Source organism: Chlamydotis macqueenii, chromosome W, assembly GCF_036417535.1.
Source record: "Chlamydotis macqueenii isolate bChlMac1 chromosome W, bChlMac1.mat, whole genome shotgun sequence".
Classification (NCBI taxonomy): Eukaryota; Metazoa; Chordata; class Aves; order Otidiformes; family Otididae; genus Chlamydotis; species Chlamydotis macqueenii.
In genome coordinates this window covers 49713974-49733004 of record NC_141592.1, presented here as the reverse complement: position 1 = coordinate 49733004, position 19031 = coordinate 49713974, and the positions used below count along the sequence as shown (strand labels likewise).

Genomic DNA, 19031 nt, shown 5'->3' with positions numbered 1-19031 from the left:
TACAGTATTTATAACCTCTCCCGGTCCCCCCATCGTGCCTGTCTCCTTTTTTTTTTTGGGGGGGGAGCTCACAATCTACACTCCACTGTTCGCGGCAGGTACTGATTGGCCAAGAGCGTATCACTAGCCACTATACAGGTGTTAATTGGCTAAAAGTACAGAAGCGGCTGGTCCCATATTTGGGGTTGTTTACATGCCCGTGGTCATCAGCCCCCAGTCCGCCTTTCCCGCCTTTTGTTCGCTCCATTGTCAAGCGTCCTTCTTATGCAAACAGCGCTGTTAAGCAGGTAAAAATCCTTAATTATGTCAAACTACTAAGGCAGGAGTGTATCCTGCCAAACACATTTTTAATAACTTAAATAAACCTCCCAAAGACGTTTATAACTTTAAACAAAACTTATAGAACTACGTACATATCTTCCTGTTTCCCCTAAGCCTGTGGCTATAGAAGAACAAACAGGATAATCAAAGATTCCATATACAGAGAGGGTCACATTTCACCATGCAACCCTAGTATTGCTTCACGTTAACACGAATCAGGTGAACATATCTCACATGCCCCAACTACCATTTTGTCTGCAAGAAAATAATCTTTATTTTTAAAAACATCTTAATTTTCTTCTAAAATTAGAAAGACTATAGCCATAGTAAATTACATGACAAATCACTACCAACTATTCATTACAAAATAACATTGAAAGTGTCACATTTTTATCAAGTAATCAGCACATCAGTCATCTGAGGTGCAAAGAATTCCCTCACAATTAAACACATTCCATTTTGAGTTTGTTTGTGAAACGGAATAGTTTATTAGTTATCTTTTTTGTAGGACAGTCATGCAGACATTAAGACTGGCTCAGGCAAAATATATTATATTTTATCATTATTACAGGCAGAAATATAACTGGCAGATGAAAAACTATTTTTAAACATACAAGTTAAGTAAAATCAAACTGCTCCAAGTTTTCTCAAGTAAAATGGGATAAACATCTCCAGTAGTTATCACCACAAATTCAGCAAGGGTGCTATCTGTAAGAGGAACTAATAGTTCTTGGTTAACAAATACTATTTTCTTTGAACGTCTCTACCATCAATTTCCACAAGAGAACTAATCACTATATTAAAACTTTTTCACTTACTCCCTCAAAATGAATGAATTTAATTCTCCACCTTCCTGAACATAATTATATTGTATTCTGATACACAACTGCCATCCAATGACCTACTACCACAGTAGTTTAAGTTAGGACAATGTTCCCTCTGTTATGATAATCATGCACTTTAAAGTAGCCACATGAAAGTTTTGAGGTAAAATGGGTGAAATCTGGTAGCAAAATTTCAGATTCAAAGGAAAAAAAATCATATACATACCGCAAATAAAACACACCACCTAGAATCTGTTGATAGTTATCTGAAGCAATTTATTTAATTCACTGTGAAATTTTAGCAGATATTTCATATTTATTCTATTTGGTCCAAATACCCTACATGCCATTAAGAGTAACTCAAAAAAGAATGTTGTGCCCAAAAAATGCAGTTGCTACAACAAAACATCTCTTCACCCTTTTATTCACCCTCAAGCAGTTCTTAAAAAAGATTTTCTGAGCTATACAGAAACAGATCTTAACTTTATTTGAAATATGTCAACAATGGGTAAGTTAAAAAGCAGGTGGAAGTATCTGACATAATACTTAAATTAAATTATATTTAATTTGATGAAGTCACCCTTCCTCACCCTTCAATACCCATTTGTATTGAATTATAAACTCCAGCACAGGAAAAGTATGTGTATGGCGCTTTGCAGAACAGAACGTCCATGCATGTCTGCAATATAAACAACTATATTAAGATATTTCAAAATTAAACAAATAGTAAATCCTGTTTATGTATATAAAATTTTAAAAATACGTTAAATTTAATATCAAATGGGAAAATTACAGCCAATCCAATAAGTTCGACATTGTCTTGAAATGTCAATTTTCATTAAGTTGTTTCATCATCTTCCTTCAATTAACTGAATTAAGTCAGAAAATAAACTCTTCTCCAATTCCACTAATATACAATTCTTCACTGTAGTTGTTATGCGCCAGCTAACTTTGATCTTTCACCATTAACTTCTATACCAGCATGCTTCTTATCTCTCAAAGTTCTACTCAAACATCATATTCTCTCGTGTTCATTCCACAGTTTGTGACACCTACCAAGAAGCCCTTCAACCGGGGCAGCATCTAGTCTAATAGAGCTTCCACTGTACAGAAGCTTCTCTTACCAGAATAGTACACTGGTAGACAAGTGAAGTTCACTAGAGTCATGATCAACTATGTACTCACACTCCATTTTAAGTGCTAAATATCTTCTGTATGAAAGATAAAACAGTTGTGCGCATGTAAGCCATGCAAGGCAAGCCAAGTTAAATGGTTTGGGCAAGCGGCGTGGACAGGGCAAAAGCATGATAGCCAGACATTTTGGCTGAAGCAGTTTTAACTCTGACTGACTGTTTAACCTGTGTTACAGCCTAGTTTAAACATCATTGTTTACACAATACTATCACATGAACAAAAGCCCTACAAAGATAGGTTAACTGTTCTTTTCTATAGAATAACAAGCCAGTATGTGTTCAAGAATGAATTTAACACAAAGCTTGAGAAGTACCTAACTAATAACCACATTTGAAGCTTTTAAATACTATCTTACTCTAAGGTGTATGTCTATTACTGTAAAAGTTTACGCATCACATTCTAAAATCTAGGGTCCAAGAATAAAGACTCATTGTATTTTCCAAGTCAAGTAAGCCATAGGAAAACAGGAAGAAATATTGTGTGGCTTGTGTTCAAGTGTTGTTGTTTAGCATAACACTTCATGCAAGTGATACAAAAAAGTCTATATACACTCAGGACTGTTTATATCTGAATACATACGGTAAATTAGCAAATAGAGTATTTAAAATTATCTACAAAAATGTGTTTTACCAGGTTTTCACTGTTTGTATCAAGTCTTAAAGGAGAAAGTTGTCAGAGCAATACCAAAGAGTATGAAATAAAAGAAAAAAAAATTGAGACATTTTAAGAAATCTCCTCAGAAAACAAATTCCTATTAACAGTTAACTAAACTGAAACTAAAACAAAGATTAAAGCTCTTAGGTGGCCTTATCAGCAAACACCTTAAATCAAAAGGCCATAAACAACTATGCTTTACATATTGATTTGTTTATTTTATACCACAAGGTGAAAGCAACACATTTCCTTTTAGTAAAGTATACACAAATAGCCTCACTCAGAATACACTTTTAATGCAAAAAAAAAAAAAGTAATCATCTTACAAATCGTTCTGCAATCCAAATATACAATAGCTTGGAAAACAATATTTGAAAAAACAAACCAATGTAAAAAGACCACTTAAACCAACTAAAATGATAAAGGTTTCTGTATGGCTCTGTATTTACAGTTTTCTTACTGCATCATCAATATCAGAAATCTGTTCCTTCAGCTGGTTCCACTGCTCTGGATTTAAAGATATACCTGAAATGCATTAAAAATAAATACTTAGGACAAAAAGAAAATAGTACAGGATCTTACAGAAATTACTGTCAAGGCTGGTTTCATACACAAAGTCTATGTCACAACTATTAATGCTTAAGCTACCTCAAGTGTAACGATCATCTCAGTTACAAAGTTAAGCTATTATCTGGAACATTTCAGTTGAACTTTAGACCTTAGCTTATCTCTGGACAAGTTTAACTTACGAAGAAAACAACTGCAGTGTAACAAATTAATTCACAAGTGTTAGGCTAAACACAGGAAGTAAAATACAGCTCTGGCCTTGACAGAAGGCAGCACAAAAGAAATGTAGGAAATCAATTGTATTCCTGTTGGCTGCTAAAAGCCATATCTCTGTAGACTGAACTTCTATGCACTTAAAAAGTACCATAATTCTGGAGTTTCTTCCTCCTGTTTCTTAAAGCACTGTGAATAACATATACTTTAAGCAGGCAAGGAAGGAGAGGCGGTGGGGTAGCTCTGTACGTCAGGGAGTGTTTCGATTGCATAGAGCTCAACAATGGTGATGATAAGATGAATGCTTATGAGTAAGGATAAGGAGGAAGGCCAACAAGGCAGATATCCTGCTGGGAGTCTGTTATAGACCACCCAACCAGAATGAAGAGGTAGATGAGCCCTGATGGAATTGAATTTGGCCAGGGACATCAAAAGTAACAAGAAAGGCTTCTATAGGTATGGCAGAGACAAAAGGAGGTCCAGGGAGAATGTAGGCCCCCTCCGGAAGGAAACGGGTGACCTGGTTACCTGGGACATGGACATGGCTGAGGTACTCAATGACTTTTTTGCCTCAGTCTTCACCGATAAGGGCTCTTGTCCCACCACCCAAGTTGCAGAAGGCAAAAGCAGGGACTGGGAGAATGAAAAACTGCCCACTGTACTTGAAGAGCAGGTTCGGGAACATCTGAGGAACCTGAAGGCGCACAAGTCCATGGGACCTGATGAGATGCATCTGCAGGTCCTGAGGGAACTGGCGGATGAAGTTGCCAAGCTGCTGGTCATCGTATTTGAGAAATTGTGGCAGTCTGGTGAGGTCCCGGTGACTGGAAGAGGGGTAACATAACCCCCATTTTTAAAAAGGGGAACAGGGAAGACCCAGGCAACTACAGGCCGGTCAGCCTCACCTCTGTGCCTGGCAAGGTCATGGAGCAGATTCTCCTGGAAACCATGCTAAGGCACATGGAGAGCAAGGAGGTGATTGGTGACAGCCAACATGGCTTCACCAAGGGCAGATCGTGCCTGACCAATTTGGTGGCCTTCTATGACGGGGTGACAGCATCGGTGGACAAGGGACGAGCAACAGATATCATCTACCTGGACTTGTGCAAGGCATTTGACACTGTCCCGCATGACATCCTTCTCTCTAAACTAGAGAGAAATGGGTTTGATGGACGGACCACTCGGTGGATAGGGAACTGGCTGGATGGCCGCACTCAGAGAGTGGTGGTCAACGGCTCAATGTCCATGTGGAGACTGGTGACGAGTGGCATTCCTCAGGGGTCTGTGTTGGGCCCAGCCCTGTTCAACATCTTTTTTGGTGACATGGACAGTGGGATAGAGTGCACCCCCAGGAAGTTCGCCGACGACACCAAGCTGTGTGGTGCCGTCGACATGCTGAAAGGGAGGGATGCCATCCAGAGGGACCTTGACAGGCTGGAGAGGTAGGCCAATGCCAACCTCATGAAGTTCATCCAGGCCAAGTGCAAGGTCCTGCACCTGGGTCATGGCAATCCCAGGCACAAATACAGCCTGGGCAGAGCATGGATCAAGACCAGCCCTGAGGAGAAGGACTTGGGAGTGCTGGTAGTTTAACATGATCTGGCAAAGTGCACTTGTGGCCCAGAAGGCCAACCGCATCCTGGGCTGCATCAAGAGGAGCATGGCCAGCAGGTCGAGGGAGGTGATTCTGCCCCTCTACTCTGCTCTCGTGAAACCCCACCTGGAGTACTGTGTCCAGTTCTGGAGCCCCCAACACAAGAAGGACATGGACCAGTTGGAAAAGGTCCAGAGGAGGGCCACAAAGACGATAAGAGGGCTGGAGCACCTTTCCTATGAGGACAGGCTGAGAGAGTTGGGGCTGCTCAGCCTGGAGAAGAGAAGGCTCTGGGGAGACCTTATAGCGGTCTTCCAGTACCTCAAGGGGGCCTACAGGAAAGACGGGAAGAAACTCTTCAGTAGGCCCTGTTGTGACAGGACATGGGGTAACGGTTTTAAAATAGAGGGAGGTAGATTTAGATTAGATATTAGGAAAAAAATTATTTACAATGAGGGTGGTGGAACACTGGAACAGGTTGCCCAGAGAGGTGGTAGATGCCCCATCCCTGGAAACGTTCAAGGCCAGGCTGGATGAGGCTCTGAGCAACCTGACCTAGTCAGGGATGTCCCTGCTCCTTGCAGGGGGGTTGGACTAGATGACCTTTGAAGGTCCCTTCCAACCCTAACCATTCTACGATTCCATGATGCGTTCTAAAAGCAGCTAGCGGAAGTCTCACGATCGCTAGCCGTTGTTCTCGTGGGGGACTTCAACTTACCAGACGTCTGCTGGAAATACAACACAGCAGAGAGGAAAGAGTCTAGAAGGTTCCTGGAGTGTGTGGAAGCTGTGTCCTGACACAGCTGGTGAGTGAGCCTACCAGGGGAGGTGCCTCGATTGGCCTGCTGTTTACTAACAGAGAAGGCCTGGTGGGAGATGTGGTCTTGGGCTCAGCAACCATGAAATGATAGAGTTTTCAGTTATTGGAGAGGTAAGGAGAGGGGTCAGCAAAACCGCTACCATGGACTTGCAGAGGGCATATTTGGCCTGTTCAGGACACTGGTTGACAGAGTCCCTTGGGAGGCAGTCCTGAAGGGCAAAGGGGTCCAGGAAGGCTGGACCTTCTTCAAGAGGGAAGTCTTAAAGGCGCAGGAGCAGGCTGTCCCCATGTGCCCTAAGACAAACCGGTGGGGGAGACGACTGGCCTGGCTGCACATGGGGCTTTTGCTAGGACTCAGGGGAAAAAAGGAGAGTCCACTGCTCTTGGAAGAAGGGGCAGGCAACTCAACAAGAGTACAGGGAGCTCCTAAGGTTGTGAAGAGAGAAAATTAGAAAGGCAAAAGCCCAGCTAGAACTCAAGCTGGCCACTGTTGCTAAGGATAACAAGAAATGTCTCTACAAATACATCAACAACAACAAGAGAGCCAAAGAGAATCTTCACCCTTTATTGGATGTGGGGGAGAACATTATCACCAAGGATGAAGAGAAGGCTGAGGTACTTAATGCCTTCTTTGCCTCAGTCTTTAATAGTCAGACCAGTTATCCCCAGGGTGTTCAGCCCCCTGAGCTGGAAGATGGGGACAGAGAGTGGAATGAAAACCCCACAATCCAGGAGGAAGCAGTTACCAACCTGCTATGCCACCTGGACACACACAAGTCTATGGGGCCGGATGGGATCCACCCGAGGGTACTGAGGGAGCTGGTGGAGGAGCTTGCCAAGCCCCTCTCCATCATTTATAAGCAGTCCTGGTTAACAGGGGAAGTCCCAGATGACTGGAGGCTTGCCAATGTGATACCCATCTACAAGAAGGGCCGGAAGCAGGATCCAGGGAACTACAGGCCTGCCAGCCTGACCTCAGTGCCAGGGAAGATTATGGAGTGGTTCATCTTGAGTGTGCTCACCTGGCATGTGCAGGACAACCAGGGGATCAGGCCCAGCCAGCATGTGTTCCTGAAGGGCAGGTCCTACTTGACCAACCTGGCCTCCTTCTGTGACCAGGTGACCCGCCTAGTGGATGAGGGAAAGGCTGTGGAGGTTATCTACCTGGACTTTAGCAAAGCCTTTGATACTGTCTCCCACAGCATTCTCCCAGAGAAGCTGGCAACTCATGGCTTGGACAGGTATACCCTGTGATGGGCTAAAAACTGGCTGCATGGCCGAGCCCAGAGAGTTGTGGTGAATGGAGTTAAATCCAGTTGGCAGCCAGTCACAAGCAGTGTTCCCCAGGGCTCAGTGCTGGGGCCAGTTCTGTTTAATATCTTTGTCAATGATCTGGATGAGGGCATTGAGTGCTCCCTCAGTAAGTTTGCAGACGACACCAAACTGGGCAAGAGTGTCTATCTGCTCAAGGGTAGGAAGGCTCTGCAGAGGGACAGGCTGAATCAGTGGGCCAAGGCCAATTGTATGAGATTCAACAAGGCCAAGTCCCAGGTCCCACCCTTCAGTCACAACAACCCCATGCAATGCTACAGGTATGGGGAAGAGTGGCTGGAAAGCTGCCTGGCAGAAAGGGACCTGGGGGTGCTGGTAGACAGTCAGCTGAACATGAGCCAGCAGTGTGCCCAGGTGGCCAAGGCAGCCAACAGCATTCTGGCTTGTATCAGGAACAGTGTGGCCAGCAGGAGTAGGGAAGTGATTTTGTCCCTGTACTCAGCACTGGTGAGGCCACACCTTGAATACTGCGTTCAGTTTTGGGCCCCTCAGTACAAGGACATTGAGGCACTGGAACACATCCAGAGAAGGGCAACAAAGCTGGTGAGAGGTCTAGAGAACAAGTCTTATGAGGAGTGGCTGAGGGAACTGCAATTGTTTAGTCTAGAGAAGAGGAAGCTGAGGGGAGACCTCATTGCTCTCTACAACTTCCTGAAAGGAGGCTGTAGGGATGCAGGTGTTGGTCTCTTCTCACAAGTAACTAGTGATAGGATGAGAGGAAATGGCCAGTTGCAGCACGAGAGGTTTAGGTTGAATATTAGGAAACACTTCTTTACTGAAAGAGCGGTCAGGCACTGGAACAGGCTGCCCAGGGAAGTGGTGAAGTCACCATCCCTGGAGGTGTTCAAAGAACGTGTAGACGTGGCACTCCAGGACATGGTTTAGTAGGCATGGTGGTGTTAGGTTGACAGTTGGACTTTATGATCTTGTAGGTCTCTTCCAACCTTAAGATTCTGACTCTTAAGTAACATTTTGGAGAAACTCTATTCCACACCATAGCACTCTCAAAAAATAACTTCCATCGTGTTTTGTTTTGTTCGCTATAGCTTCTAGTGACATTCTATTCTTTAGTGCCCCACAACCCATGTCCTCAGTTCTAAATTTGTAGTTCCTCAAGTTCAAGTACAGGCACGTTTCATTTGTGCTTTAGTCTCCTCATTCTTCCCCTAAAATCTCATATCAACTCTATGCAACTACAGACTCACAGGCCTACCTCTCATACTCTCTCCAGCAAGGCTCTTCTACTATTTACCCCCACTCTGCCCCCTCAGTGATCAGGCTTCCTTCAATGCTTTCTCCCTGTAGGTGGAGCAGGACCTGAAAACAGGTGACATTTTGATTTCCATTTTTGGGGCTCATCACTTTTCTTTTCTTCTTCTTCCACCACTGTCTTATCAGAGCACCATTTATCAGAGCAGTGAGTGGTCTGCACAGAGCTATTTAAGCAGTTTTTGATCAGTTTTAGAGGGCAGGTTTCTTTTGAAAACAGGCCAGATGTGCTAATCATTACCCAACATCCTCAAGATGTCCCTGAACAACATATCAGATAAACTGTATGCAGTTCAGACCTGCTGTTGGAAACAATCTGACACAACAATTCTCAACTGTTGGATTTCTTTTTTTTTCTATTTTATTACACAATTTCAACTATTCATACTGGTTTTAGGATAGCTAGATAAGAGGCTCACAAGTGCATCAATGGAACATTAGACTCACATACTGTATCAGATTGTTATCAATTTTATCCTAATAAAATTCAGATTCTTGTGCCACATAAATGTTTCTAAATACATCATGCAATTTTTGTCAGTTGGCATACCCATCAAGTTTCATTGTAGTTTACCACTCAAACTGCATATACTTTTGATTTCCACCTCAAAACAAAGCAGTTTAAAGTCCTTAGAAGTTGGAGTAATCTTTAAGTAGCAGCAATACATCTGAACTAAGAAATTTTCCTCTACAGTACTGGTACAGCTGTTCATACAAACCTATTCTCAGTGGTTATTTAAGAGCAATTGAAAACATTTCTCAAGCTTTCCAAACATCTATTTGCTTCTGGACACGCTAGGAGAATAAACGTCTTCAATCTCCAGGACAGGATATTTCATACTTACCTCTTTCCTTGGCACAATATGAAAAATGATTAAAAGTAAGCTTTTCTAACAGAAGCAACATGACATTAAGGAAAGCACTACTACTCCAACTGTCCTCGCATCTCCATCTTGCAGGTGGCAAAGTTCTGAAAATGGTACAGTAAAGGCATGCCATATAAAGTAGGTATGGGAGTAGCAATTAAAGGTACAATGGCTTATGCTATGTTGCATATTAGAAGCACAGTACCAAAACACAAACACTTGAAGTATTTTTCACCTGAACTAAAATCTTGAACTATTTTTTACAAAATTAGTAACATTAAATATTTTAATTATTTTAATATAAACCTTGATAGAAATTGAAGATCACCATTGTTTTAAAGAAATTAACATCTTATTACAAATGAGTAACTTAAGTCTTTTCAGTGACTTTTGAAATAAGAAATCCAATTGTAATAAAAGCAAGAAATGGAGTTGATTAAGTTAATCAATGGGAAAATGTATGACTATGTATATAACTCCCATACGAAATTTACTTGTATTTGATACCTTGTTTTCCATAAATCATGGAGGATCCATTTAGAAAAACAGACTCAGGCCAATGAAACCACTTTGCTTTTGTTTATCATCTACAGATAAAACTAATCATCTGTTAAAATAGAAATTATTTTTAAAAAGTAAAAATATTACTCTAAAATATAGTAACAAAGTATAAAAATCTGATACACAAAGTTTTCCAGCAAACTACAGACAATGTTTTAATACAAAATAACTTGAAGCAGAACAATACCTTTTCTGCCAGGCTTCATTTCACCTTCTTGATCCATCCAATATTCTCTAATATCAATTAAGACTTTCCCTTTAAAGTCACGAACACTGACATATCTCATTTTGCCAATCTGCCAAAACACATATAAGGATATCTTTTATGTATTTTACATATTACAGCATTCACTTTTCCCAGCAGTATCAGACTCTGACACATAACACTGCACACTGTAGATTATTTTAGAGACCAGAGAAACAACTAGATCAAGAGCTTAATCCAGAGTAGTCAGTAGGCAAATAAGTAATGACGATATAAGTGGATGAATGACTTAAAAATCAGTTGAGTATTCAATGCTCAATGCAAACATGGTTCTCCTAGAATACCTATATTCTTAACAAGCTTACCTCTTACAAAAACCACTAATTTACTGTTTTCTGAAATAAAATGTTGCCTCTATTATAACCATCTTTGTTAGTAGCACTTGTAAACAAACAGAGAAGAGGGAACTCTACTCTCAAATCTGAATTTTAATCCAATCCATATGTACAGAAATCAAATTAGATATTCACATGTACAGAAATCAAATTAGATATTCACATGTACAGAAATCAAATTAGATATTCACATGAGATAAACACAATTTTTAAAGGGTTACTCCCCCCTTTTTTTCCCCCTTTTCTTTTTCTTTTTTTTTTAACACAGTAAATACAGATGGAAACAGAAGTAAGCCACCAACTGTCCCATGCCTGCTCCCAAGTCCTCATGGCACTTCATTGAAACTGACTATTGTACTGTACCAGATGTTCCAAAACAAAACCATTCAAATCCTTTAAGTTTACCAGCATGTAGCACAGTGTAAGAGTCAGTCAGAAGATCAGCATTGTCTCAACCTTGTCATCGGGGACACGGCACCTCCAGTTGGACTATGGATTTAATGTGGCTTAAAAGTTAGGCTCACAACTTGTCATGAGTTGCTGCGAGCAGTCTCACTGAGACACAGTTGCTGCTCCCATGAGTGGAATGCAGTTTCCACGGATGAGTTGCTGTAAGCCTCAGTTGCTGCTCCCATGTGTGGAGTGCGGTTTCTGTGGAAGCCAGAGGTGCAATGCTCCTGGAACAGAGACTAAATGAGGCGCAGCACTCCTGAAGTGGCAACTGAGTGGACTGTCCATTCTCTGTTATCAGGGAAGGACCCAAGCTGCTAAGATAACCACATAGCTGCTATCAAGGAAGATGGAGCGCAACAGCCATCTCAGAACTTTGCTCAGGATAATGAGCTCCGAACTTTGCTCAGGATAATGAGCTCCGAGGAAGGCGGAGATCCCCAAAGCAAAGGAGGAGCAAGGTTTGTTACTTAGCATAAAAGGTCAACCCCTAACAATGAGGGCTGGAGCACCTCTCCTATGAGGACAGGCTGAGAGAGTTGGGGCTGTTCAGCCTGGAGAAGAGGAGGCTCCGGGGAGACCTGATAGCGGTCTTCCAATACCTAAAGGGGGCCTACAGGAAAGATGGGGAGAAGCTGTTCAGTAGGGCCTGTTGTGATAGAACAAGGGGTAATGGGTTTAAATTAGAAGGAGGTAGGTTTAGATTAGATATTAGAAAAAAATTTTTTACAATGCGAGTTGTAGAGCACTGGAACAGGTTGCCCAGAGAGGTGGTGGAGGCCCCATCCCTGGAATCATTCAAGGCCAGGCTGGATGGGGCTCTGAGCAACCTGATCTAGTCAGGGATGTCCCTGCTTCTTGCAGGGGGGTTGGACTAGATGACCGTTGAAGGTCCCTTCCAACTCTAACTATTCTATGATTCTATGATCCCCAGAGAGAGAAGTCTCCCCACCAAGGATCGACATCAATCATGAAGATCAGTGGGACACTGCCTGGATCTGGGACCATAGGGACACCTTGAACCAGTGGTGGGAGCTATTATCCTCTTTCCTATCTTTACTTATCTTTCCTTTCCACTCCCTTTTACCTATCGTGTGCTGCTTTATGGGCAAAATAAAGTTTGTACTGTTTTGATTGAAACCAACCTTTGAAACCAACACCCTTTGGCGTGTTCGCCTTAATTTTGCACTTTGAGATCACAGTAAAAGAACCATCATGAGTCCGGAGTGGACCGTGACACAAAGGATGAAATTACTTTCACACCACAGTGGCTTAACTGAATTATGAGGGCTTCTTTTTATTTAGGACAAAGGGGGGGGAAAAAAAAAAAAAAAAAAAAAAAGGGAGGGAGGAAGGGAAGAGAGACTACATGCAAACTTACAACTATGCATTACACTACATATTTAGGCTTTATCAAATTTGGAAAAATTTGATAAAAACACCTATTCATTCACACAAATTCAAAGTATAATGTGAATTTGAGAATCACAAATTAGGTAATAGAATCACAATCAAATACAATTCATGTAAGAAATACTTAGCATTCTAGATTCTTCATAAAGTGTAAGAACACAATTCTAAAGTAAGTAATTTTAAAAACAGAATATTCCTTCCTGATAAATCATTAGTTTTAGTTTTCAACTTCCTTAATTTATGCATATTGCACTTTGACATAATTTAACAGAGGGCCAAACATATCTTACTAGCATTAAGTCTGACCAGAAAGCATGAACAACTCTCCAGTCAACTAAAATCATCCACAGATGTTTAAGTCATAAAAGTTGTTATTTCACAAAATAAATAAAAGCAAGTATGCTTTATGTTTGCTAAAGTAATTTTTCTTCTTATCCAGATCATGCTAAATTAACTCTAAAGTTTCTTTTAAACCAATTGAGGCATCTTTAGATACCATTAGCCTGAACCAGTTGTTTTTCTACTTCAAAGCATAAATTAAAAAGTTCATAAGATAGCATTTTGTGATTTATTAAATACTTTCACAGTACTACAAATTTAACAGTCAAAAATAAGGTATGATGTCACAGTAGCAGAGTTCTTTCAGTTCGAACTTGGCACCATGCCCAGATCTGTCAGTACCGCTGGCAAAGGATATCCTAAACAGCCTACATGAACAACATTTCTTGGTTTTACCCTATAATGCTTCTTCAAGTAGTAGTACTCCATAACTTTTTTTTTCCAGGTCTACCAAAGATTATTAGGGCATTGCCAAGTAATTCCAGATTTGTTCTAAGAAATAAAATCTGATATAATATGGGGAGAGGCTGTTCAGTAGGGCCTGTTGTGACAGGACGAGGAATAATGGTTTTAAAATAGAGGGAGGTAGATTTAGATTAGATATTAGGAAAAAATTCTTTACAATGCGAGTTGTAGAACACTGGAACAGGTTGCCCAGAGAGGTGGTGGATGCCCCATCCCTGGAAACGTTCAAGGCCAGGCTGGATGAGGCTCTGAGCAATCTGATCTAGTGGGGGATGTCCCTGCTCCTTGCAGGGGGGTTGGACTAGATGACCTTTGAAGGTCCCTTCCAACCCTAACTATTCTATGATTCTATATAGCAGATTATAGCTCCGAATACAGTAAAAGGATTTAGGATTTGACTATTAAAGATAAGACTACATGTCTTAATTCAACTACAGTAAGGCAAGGGACAATAATACAAAGTACACATCATTTACTCAGTCTACCTTAAATGTAAATAGTTCCATATGAAGTTAGGTTTTACACCACTGTCTAGATTTCAGCTGAATGCTCACATTAATGTTTAGTTGAACTCTAAGCAAAACAGTTGCCACTACTAAAAGCTTTAAATAGGCTTCTAAAGTAGAGTTTAAAAACCTCAATCAAAATTTAATTTATTTATTTAAGTAGATTGATGTTTCTTGAAGTTCAGTTACCTGAAATTCTGGTATTCCTAGAATAATTTCACTGATCTAAGACACCTTTGTATTCCTGTAACCACATTAGTGTTCCAATGGCTTTAATGATTTATAGCAGGGTAGTTACTGCAGTTCAACCTTCATGGTCAAGTTCATATGCTTTTTATTAAATATCTCCTTAGATATACTATTCTATTGAATTAAATATATCAGAAGACATTAAAGCCCTTCCACTTTAACATAAATAATGCTTGTCCTTAGGACCTCTAGTAATACATCACAAATAAGAGAGAGTAAAACAAATTTCCACACCTCAACCATGCTCAAATCCTTTAACAAATTTCAAAGTATACTAGGTTACCAAAAAACCTAAAAAGGCCAAGACATGTAAATAAATAAAATACACTTGGTCTCTTATACTGAATTAATTCCCTTCTGCTTACAATTATTCTATTCTTCATAATTAGTTTCAAGAATACCATTACACCAATATAAGTTTCAAACAAAAATAACAAAATGCAGATCTTTATGATAATGCTGATTCTTTTGAATACAGCAGTCACAATGAGCTCAATATTAAGGGAAATTGTATACTTTAAGAACACAGCCCAAAGGTGTAGAACAGCAAACCGCTAAGGCTCACATTATTTGCTGCCACTCCCACACACAATATGGATGCCACAGAACTTCTGACTATCCTATGAATGCTTTACAGCCCGATTTCCATCAATTAAAACCACACTTGTAAGTTATACTGCAAAGTCACCTGCAGGGAGATCATTTTACCACCATGAGGAAGCAGAAATGAGAGTTTCTAGTATTACTAATAGTCCTAGAACAAACAAAACCATACCTAAAAAAATAACATGCAATTAGGTCTTCTAGCATGCTCTCCTGAATAGGGGGGAAGAGAGAAATATCCTGAGACCTACAGTGCTATTTCTACACAAATGGCTGCATCTTAGTTAACACACATAAGTTAATATAGCATGAAAAAAAAAAACCCCACAATGCTTTACATAGCACAATAAGCAATCTAAAAAACTTTTGTTGTTGAGTAACTAAAAGGCAGACAAAGGAACACTGATGGTTTAGGTCAAGGTGATATTGAAACATTTTTTCTGTACTTTACTCAACACTGGAAGAATTCCGCACTTACCAGACTAATGAGTCTTCTACTGTCTGTTTTTAGTAAGGTTTTATCATCTCAGGTCAAAAAAGTTGAAAGAAATCAGAGCACACAAACACTTTTGCTTTTATTTGAAGAGGGTTTTTTTGTTTGTTTGGTGCTGGTTTGTTGGGTTTTTTTTGTTTGTTTGTTTTGTGGGGTTTTTTTTTTTTTTTTTGCACATCAGGAGAGCATTAAAAATGTTAACCATTTTCCCAGAGGCTGGAATTTCTGAACCTATTACAAACATAGCATAAAGCCTATACGTAGTTGTTTTGAGTTCTAACTGCAGTTCACCTCATTAGGTATAGAAGATACCATCTCATTTTTCCCACATGGATCAAAGTATGCCCCAACAAAACTAAAAATATTATATTCTTCCTTTGATGGGGAAGTCCAGGCATTGATGCCCAGTGTCTTAAACTGAAGCTCTCCCTCCAATTGTACATGAAGAGTAAAATGGGAATTGATACATTAAAAATAACTATCCTGTATTTCCGTATCTGTTGAGCAGGTCTTCTCTCTATAATTTTTTTTTGCCATATTATTTTGCACAGCTACAGTCCAAAATAATTTCTTTTGCCTTACTCAGTGTTGGAACCACATTATTAGGCACCTCTCCCATACCCTTTCACAAACCTAAGAATCAAATTCTCCAAGAATTTTAGTTCCTCTCCTATCTCCTACCCCTTTCAAGCCAGCTAGACATAGACATTCAATAAGTCTTGATCCACATCTGTAAAACAGGTAATTCTGAGCTACATATATTATTGCACAGCTTTCAGCACACATTGCTACTGCCTCAGCTAACCCCAGGAACTGCAATACCTTGAATTCACAAATGCTTCTTGCTACTGAAAAGCTTACATTCATCCCATTTTAAAAATAAGGACAATGTCAAAAATCACAATCTTTTTGGATGTTCAGTGAGAAAAACCTGCATCATAAAAGAACAAGCAAGCTTATTCCAAGACACTGCCTTATAAGACAGAAGCCAAGTTGCCCTTGACCTAGTTAAATAGGAATGAAGTATCCATACTTTGGTTTCCAAGAATCTTTCTTTCAGGAGCCCTGATTAAAAAAAAAAAAAACACCACATTTCCACATAGAGACTGTCCTGATCCAATATTTACAGTATAATCATACTAAGTACTGTATTTACAGACAAAATTACTACCCATAGAGTTACCATGGGCAAAGACATGAGGGTAAGAATCAATTGCCACAACTCAGATTCTTTTACTCTGATAAAACCTGACAATGCTTTCTCTGAGCATCTCATCTGCATGCTAGCATCATAATCCCCTTTGACCAAGGCTTCAGGAGACCAAGCACTATGCTATCAAAATATTCAGATCACCTCATAAAATTTATATTGAATATGATGTGAATGGTTACCTTAACCAGGCTCTACAAGAGTCATCAATTTTACCTGAAACATATTCTCATCTCTGCTACTGCTTTGCTTAGAAGAAGCTGCACCTTTTGAACTTTCACCAGTCTTTTGTTTCTTTAGAGGCTTTTCTGGAGTTGCTTGCTTTTTCCGCTTTGCCTTGGAGCAAGAATAAAAAAAGAAGAAATAAAATGAGTTGTGTTTCATGCATAAGTTACAAAAAAGTTTACATTAGAGTTTACAAACTACTACTATGCAATACACATTATCACCTTCCTTCTGTGAAGGCAGGAATTCAATACCGTACATTTAGAATGGAATTAAAAAATAAGTTTTAAAAAAATCTTCAAATGAGCCTAATTCTATTCCCAGTGAAGTTTACCATAATACGTTGGTTTTAAAGATAACTGAATTAGATGAAAATACATTTCAAAACATCTACTCTTTTTGCACAGTAATAGTCGTTCAGTAGTTTTAACTAAAATTTTAAAGTCTGATGGAAGTTTCACCTTCCTTTCCACTTAAAAAATGCAGGACAGTTAACAACTCTTCTAAAAAAAAAAAAAAATAAAAAAATAGATGAGATAATGAAGAAAGGATCTGGAAATCAAATCCAACAGAGGAGATTATTTTTTTTTTTCAAATTGGAGTTCAACCTCTGTCCATAGCATGATAAACTCAAAGTGTTTTTAAAACATTCAGATAGTATCACCTGTAAATCAGATTACTCTGCTAGCAGATGCTACAGAGTTACTATTTCTACTAATGATTATATAGTAATCATGTCTGCCCCAAGGAAAGAGTAATACAAAGATACCAAAAATTAGTCTCATCCGCTAGAATCATATTGTAGATAACCTCTTTTAAAGACAAACACTTACAACAAACATGGAAAGGTTGTCATAGAAAAAAAAAAAAAAAAAAAAAAAAAAATCCTACCGCCCACTGAAGCAGACTGTTAGGGAAACGTATTCCTGAAAGGACATAGTCTAACAACAACAAAAATCACCTGATCATTTTCTCTTATATTAAGATTTTATAAAACACTCAAGTTACTAAGTGCAACCAAGTCACATTTGAACAAGTTCAGTAAAGCAGATAGAGTCTCTTCGCGTACTGCACTAGAAGACATGATGTCTGCATTACCACCTAGCATTTCTTAAAAAGAAAAATTCAGTGTTGTATTCATAATGACTTATACATTTATACAAACTTATAAATTAAATAATTATTAAAAATAAATGAGAACACTAAATATATACATTTAAAACAGTTAACATTATCAACTCAAATACATTCAGGTTGGCTCAGCTTTTAAGTGAAAATCTAACAGATGGTATTACAGTAAATGTAAGAATTTGAAACAGAAAAAGAACATTTGAACAAGATAAACAAGTGGCACATGGCAAGTGGAGGTTTTTGGTTTGGACTTGCAAGTAATCCAGATACCAAAATGAAGGGGGGGCAGGTGGAGTGTCCTCAAAATTAGTCCAAATTCTTGCCACCAGGGGCAGCTTATACAGAAGCATTCTATCGCTTGCCACAAAGCAGCAAAGAATTCCAGGAAGCTTGTGGCTAGATATACCATACAGAAAATCGTGAAGAAAGCAAAACACAACTTAAGAAAAAAAGTTTACTGCAAAGCAAAAAGCATCCACCCAAACCCTAATCTTAGGGGGTTTGGGGGGTGGGTTTTGTTTTGTTGTTGTTTTGGGGTTGAGAGGGGTGTTCCGTTTTGTTTTTTAAGTGTCTGACAAATCATATTGTATGACATGCATTTTGTGACATAATGCTCAGCTAATTCCTTAACCCCAGCCTGAAATATAAGAGTTAATATATGCAGTTTATAACTATTGTAATGTTCACCTTTTTGTCAACTTCACTATCTGAATCACTGGCAGATGAGCTCGAAGACACAAGTTCCTTTGACTTAGGCATTCTGGGAAGAGAAAGATAACATGAGAACACTATACAATTAATACGTCTCATTATGGCTAGAAAACCATCTTCAAACTTGTTTGTAAATGCTCATCTTATTCAAAATCCTCCTGAAGACTTTCCTACCTTTTTATATAAGCTTTAATACATGTTGTAGGTGTGATCTCAAACGCTCTTCCCTCTTATATCTCTTTCCCTTTTTGCTGCAACTGCCTTAAATGCAGTGCTTTAGATTCTGAACTGTTTACAAAGGGACACTTTTTCACCAGTTTCATATACCCCCTGGTATGGTAAAAACCATAATGTAAAAAATACAATACAATACTGTCCTCCAATTGAATTCTCAATATTACATTCATAAATATAAACTATT

At 39.4% G+C, this 19031-nt stretch overlaps 1 protein-coding gene across 1 annotated transcript; it reads right to left on the bottom strand.

Annotated features, from left to right (window-relative positions):
- Positions 1-224: 224 nt before the first annotated feature.
- On the bottom strand, positions 225-18661 carry LOC147596783 (activated RNA polymerase II transcriptional coactivator p15-like). The gene is made up of 4 exons (XM_086769555.1): positions 18587-18661; positions 16760-16879; positions 10403-10511; positions 225-3518 (listed from the first exon to the last, which is right to left on the bottom strand). Exons 1-4 carry the CDS (start codon positions 18656-18658, stop codon positions 3439-3441), a joined length of 381 nt encoding a protein of 126 aa, XP_086625681.1. The 5' UTR covers positions 18659-18661; the 3' UTR covers positions 225-3438.
- Between the last annotated feature and the right edge of the window lie 370 nt (positions 18662-19031).